The following is a 6004-nucleotide window of genomic DNA, read 5'->3' as shown; positions in this document are numbered from 1 at the left end:
CTGGATCAGGGACTTGGGCAGCAGCGTTGAAGACGTAATGAGAAACCAGAACCGCTCCAGCACTGACCACAGCTGGAACCAGCGCCGGGGGAGGATGAGTAGGCCAGTCCATCGCCATTCTCTCCCTCTCTCCCTCTGTCTCTCTCTCCTCTGCAGCAGCAGGTTGATGGATAGTCCGTCAGGGTGATAGTGCCTCACGTCCTCCTCTCCTTTATTCTCTTTTCTTCTTTTCTTCTCCTTTTTTTCACTCGTCCTCTCCTCCACCTCCTGCTCTTTCTGTTCTTCCTCACAGACGAGATCCCGGAGTGCCGCAGCCAGCCTGCTCCCGAATGGCCTTTAATTAATTAACGGCCTGGTGTCGTTTACAGCCTGTGCCGCAGGGGATTGTGGGAGTTTTACGGCAGGGTGGAGGAGGGGCTGGGCTGGATGGAGGGATGGAGCAGAAGGACGAGGGAGGTGTCAGGTGACATGTTCAGATTGTGTGTTCTTGGGTATTATCTGTCACACTCAGGGATCTTTCTTTTATTCCTTTAATTAAATAGAATGGACTCTGGAGAACCTCCGATCTAGAACCTTCTAAACGCCACGCTTTAGTGAATGATGACCTGAACCTCCAGGAAACATTCAGAACATTCTAGAAATACATTTGGAGAGCTCTTCTGGAGAACCTGAAACCTCTGATAATCAGTCTCTCACTACTCTAGCCGATTCAATATGCTAGCTGATTTCACTACACTAGCCGATTACGCTATACTAGCTGATTACACAACGCTAGCTGATATCACTACGCTAACTGATTACAGTATGTTAGCTAATTACACTACACTACCTGATTTCACTACGCTATCTGATTATTCTATGCTAGCTGACTACACTATTTTAGCCGATGACACTACGCTAGCTGATTACACTAGACAGCTTTATTTGTCACATACAAATACAGCACAGTGAAATTCTTTCTTCACATATCCCATCCTTGAAGGTTGGGGTCAGAGCATGGGGTCATGACCCAACCAGAGAGGGTTATACTACGCAATCTGATTACACTATACTAGCTGATTACACTATACTAGCTGATTATACTACGTTAGCTGATTTCACTACGCTAGCCAGTTACACTACGCTATATACTATGCTAGCCGATTACACTACGTTATCTGATTACTCTGTGCTAGCTGATTACACTACACTAGTTGATTTCCCTATGCTAGCTGATTATACTACGCTATCTGATTACTCTATGCTAGCTGATATCACTACGCTAGCTGATTACACTATGCTACCTGATATCACTGCGCTAGCTGATTACACTACGCTACCTGATTTCACTACGCTAGCCAGTTACACAACGATAGCTGAAGACACCATGCTAGCTGATTATACTATGCTAGCTGATTATACTATGCTAGCCGATTACACTACGCTATCTGATTACACTGCGCTAGCTGATTTCACTATGCTATCCTATTATTCTATGCTAGCTGAAGAGACTTTGCTAGCTGACTGCACAATTTTAGCTGATTTCATTACGCTAGCTGCTTATACTACGCTATCTGATTACTCTATGCTAGCTGATTACACTATGGTAGCTGATTACACTATACTAGCTGATTACACAATGTTAGTTGATTACACTACTGTAGCTGATACCACTATGCTAGATGATTACACTATACTAGCTGATTAAACTACGTTAGCTGATTTCACTACGCTAGCCGATTACTCTATGCTAGCTGATTACACTACGCTACCTGATTTCACTACGCTAGCCAGTTACACTACGATAGCCGAAGACACCATGCTAGCTGATTATACTATGCTAGCCGATTACACTACGCTATCTGATTACACTATGCTAGCTGATTTCACTATGCTATCCTATTATTCTATGCTAGCTGAAGAGACTTTGCTAGCTGACTGCACAATTTTAGCTGATTTCATTACGCTAGCTGCTTATACTACGCTATCTGATTACTCTATGCTAGCTGATTACACTATGCTAGCTTATTATACTACGTGATCTGATTACACTATGCTAGCTGATTACACTATGCCAGCTGATTACACTACAGTAGCTGATACCACTACGCTAGATGATTACACTATACTAGCTGATTTCACTACGTTAGCCAGTTACACAAAGCTGTATACTACGCTAGCCGATTACTCTATGCTAGCTGATTACACTACGCTAGTTGATGTCCCTATGCTAGCTAATTATACTACGCTATTTGATTACGCTAGCTGAATACACTATGCTACCTGATATCACTATGCTAGCTGATTACACTACGCTACCTGATTTCACTATGCTAGCCAGTTACACTACGATAGCCGACGACACCATGCTAGCTGATTATACTATGCTAGCCGATTATACTATGCTAGCCGATTACACTACGCTATTTGATTACACTTTGCTAGCTGATTTCACTCTATGAGTGCTATTCTATGCTAGCTGATTACACTATGCTAGCCTATTATCCTATGCTAGCTGATGACACTTTGCTAGCTGACTGCACAATTTTAGCTGATTTCATTACGCTAGCTGCTTATACTACGCTATCTGATTACTCTATGCTAGCTGATTACACTATGCTAGCTGATTATACTACACGATCTGATTACATTATGCTAGCTGATTACATTACGCTAGCTGATTACACTACTGTAGCTGATACCACTATGCTAGATGATTACACTATACTAGCTGATTTAGCCAGTTACACTACGCTATATACTATGCTAGCCGTTTATACTACGCTAGTTGATTTCCCTAGGCTAGCTGATTACACTACACTATCCGATTACACTAGGATTCTTTCTTCACATATCCCATCCTTGAAGGTTGGGGTCAGTGGGGGGGAAGTGGCAGGGTCAGTCATGATACAGCACCCCTGGAGCAGAGAGGGTTAAGGGCCTTGCTCAAGGGCCCAACAGTGGCAACTTGGTGGTGCTGGGGCTGGAACCCCCGATCTTCCAGGGAACGACCCAGAGCATTAACCACTTGAGCCACCACCGCCCCTTAAAACATATACTGTCAGAAGTGGGATTCGAACCCACGCCTCCAGGGGAGACTGCGACCTGAACGCAGCGCCTTAGACCGCTCGGCCATCCTGACACATTACATAAATTTGCTAGCCGATTACACTACGCTATCTGACGACACATTGCTAGCTGACTGCACTATTCTAGCTGATTTCATTACGCTAGCTGCTTATACTATGCTAGCTGATTACACTATACTAGCTGATATCACTATGCTAGCTGATTACACTATACTAGCTGATTACACTATACTAGCTGATTACACAATGTTAGCTGATTAAAATATGCTAGCTGATTACACTATGCCAGCTGATTACACTACGGTAGCTGATACCACTACGCTAGATGATTACACTATACTAGCTGATTATACTACGTTAGCTGATTTCACTACGCTACCTGATTTCACTACGCTAGCCAGTTACACTACACTATATACTATGCTAGCCGATTATACTACGCTAGCCGATTACACTATGCTATCTGATTACTCTATGCTAGCTGATATCACTATGCTAGCTGATTACAATACGCTACCTGATATCACTACGCTACCTGATTACACTACGTGATTATACTATGCTACCTGATTTCACTATGTTAGCTGATTACATTACGCTATCTAATTACACTTTGCTAACTAATTTCACTACGCTAGCCGATTATTCTATGCTAGCTGATGACACTACGATTCTTTCTTAGCATATACCATCCTTGAAGGTTGGGGTCAGAGTGCAGGGTCAGTCATGATACAGCACCCCTGGAGCAGAGAGGGTTAAGGGCCTTGCTCAAGGGCCCAACAGTGGCAGCTTGGTTATACTACGCAATCTGATTACACTATACTAGCTGATTACACTATACTAGCTGATTACACTATACTAGCTGATTACACTATACTAGCTGATTATACTACGTTAGCTGATTTCACTACGCTACCTGATTTCACTACGCTAGCCAGTTACACTACGCTATATACTATGCTAGCCGATTACACTACGTTATCTGATTACTCTGTGCTAGCTGATTACACTATGCTAGTTGATTTCCCTATGCTAGCTGATTATACTACGCTATCTGATTACTCTATGCTAGCTGATATCACTACGCTAGCTGATTACACTATGCTACCTGATATCACTGCGCTAGCTGATTACACTACGCTACCTGATTTCACTACGCTAGCCAGTTACACAACGATAGCTGAAGACACCATGCTAGCTGATTATACTATGCTAGCTGATTATACTATGCTAGCCGATTACACTACGCTATCTGATTACACTGCGCTAGCTGATTTCACTATGCTATCCTATTATTCTATGCTAGCTGAAGAGACTTTGCTAGCTGACTGCACAATTTTAGCTGATTTCATTACGCTAGCTGCTTATACTATGCTATCTGATTACTCTATGCTAGCTGATTACACTATGCTAGCTGATTATACTACGTGATCTGATTACACTATGCTAGCTGATTACACTACGCTAGCTGATTACACTATACTAGCTGATTACACAATGTTAGTTGATTACACTACGTTAGCTGATTACAATATGCTAGCTGATTATACTATGCTAGCCGATTATACTATGCTAGCCGATTACACTACGCTATTTGATTACACTTTGCTAGCTGATTTCACTACGCTAGCCAATTATTCTGTGCTAGCTGATTACACTATGCTAGCCTATTATCCTATGCTAGCTGATGACACTTTGCTAGCTGACTGCACTATTTTAGCTGATTTCACTACGCTGGCTGCTTATACTACGCTATCTGATTACTCTATGCTAGCTGATTACACTATGCTAGCTGATTATACTACACGATCTGATTACATTATGCTAGCTGATTACATTACGCTAGCTGATTACACTATGGTAGCTGATTAGACTATACTAGCTGTTTACACAATGTTAGCTGATTACACTACTATAGCTGATACCACTATGCTAGATGATTACACTATACTAGCTGATTAAACTACGTTAGCTGATTTCACTATGCTAGCCAGTTACACTACGCTGTATACTACGCTATCCGATTACTCTATGCTAGCTGATTACACTATGCTACCTGATATCACTGCGCTAGCTGATTACATTACGCTACCTGATTTCACTACGCTAGCCAGTTACACTACGATAGCCGAAGACACCATGCTAGCTGATTATACTATGCTAGCTGATTTCACTATGCTATCCTATTATTCTATGCTAGCTGATTTCACTATGCTAGCCAATTATTCTATGCTAGCTGATTAGACTATGCTAGCATATTATTCTATGCTAGCTGATTGCACTATTTTAGCTGATTTCACTACGCTGGCTGCTTATACTACGCTATCTGATTTCACTTCGCTAGCCACTTACACTACGCTATATACTATGCTAGCCGATTATACTACGCTAGTTGATTTCCCTAGGCTAGCTGATTACACTACACTATCCGATTACACTAGGATTCTTTCTTCACATATCCCATCCTTGAAGGTTGGGGTCAGAGTGCAGGGTCAGTCATGATACAGCACCCCTGGAGCAGAGAGGGTTAAGGGCCTTGCTCAAGGGCCCAACAGTGGCAACTTGGTGGTGCTGGGGCTGGAACCCCCGATCTTCCAGGGAACGACCCAGAGCATTAACCACTTGAGCCACCACCGCCCCTTAAAACATATACTGTCAGAAGTGGGATTCGAACCCACGCCTCCAGGGGAGACTGCGACCTGAACGCAGCGCCTTAGACCGCTCGGCCATCCTGACACATTACATAACTCTGCTAGCCGATTACACTACGCTATCTGACGACACATTGCTAGCTGACTGCACTATTCTAGCTGATTTCATTACGCTAGCTGCTTATACTACGCTAGCTGATTATACTACGTGATCTGATTACATTATGCTAGCTGATATCACTATGCTAGCTGATTACACTATACTAGCTGATTACACAATGTTAG

General features: G+C 42.7%; 1 protein-coding gene and 2 non-coding genes across 4 annotated transcripts in view; all 3 read right to left on the bottom strand.

Annotated features, from left to right (window-relative positions):
- The window catches only part of tmie (transmembrane inner ear), a 24625-nt gene extending 24246 nt beyond the window's left edge, over positions 1-379 (bottom strand). The window contains exon 1 of one of the 2 annotated variants that reach the window (XM_058394144.1): positions 1-379. This exon is cut by the window's left edge and continues 2 nt beyond it. In XM_058394144.1, the coding sequence (XP_058250127.1) occupies positions 1-118 (118 nt within the window). In that variant the 5' untranslated portion in view covers positions 119-379. The other variant, XM_058394143.1, reaches the window with a different exon arrangement.
- Positions 380-3038: 2659 nt separating this feature from the next.
- On the bottom strand, positions 3039-3121 carry trnal-cag (transfer RNA leucine (anticodon CAG)). Its single transcript has one exon. It is a non-coding gene; the product is annotated as a tRNA-Leu (tRNA).
- Positions 3122-5721: 2600 nt separating this feature from the next.
- Positions 5722-5804, bottom strand: trnal-cag (transfer RNA leucine (anticodon CAG)). The gene has a single exon. It is a non-coding gene; the product is annotated as a tRNA-Leu (tRNA).
- Positions 5805-6004: the final 200 nt, after the last annotated feature.

Source organism: Hemibagrus wyckioides, linkage group LG07 (genome assembly GCF_019097595.1).
Source record: "Hemibagrus wyckioides isolate EC202008001 linkage group LG07, SWU_Hwy_1.0, whole genome shotgun sequence".
NCBI lineage: Eukaryota > Metazoa > Chordata > Actinopteri > Siluriformes > Bagridae > Hemibagrus > Hemibagrus wyckioides.
This window is presented reverse-complemented; position numbering and strand designations above follow the sequence as displayed.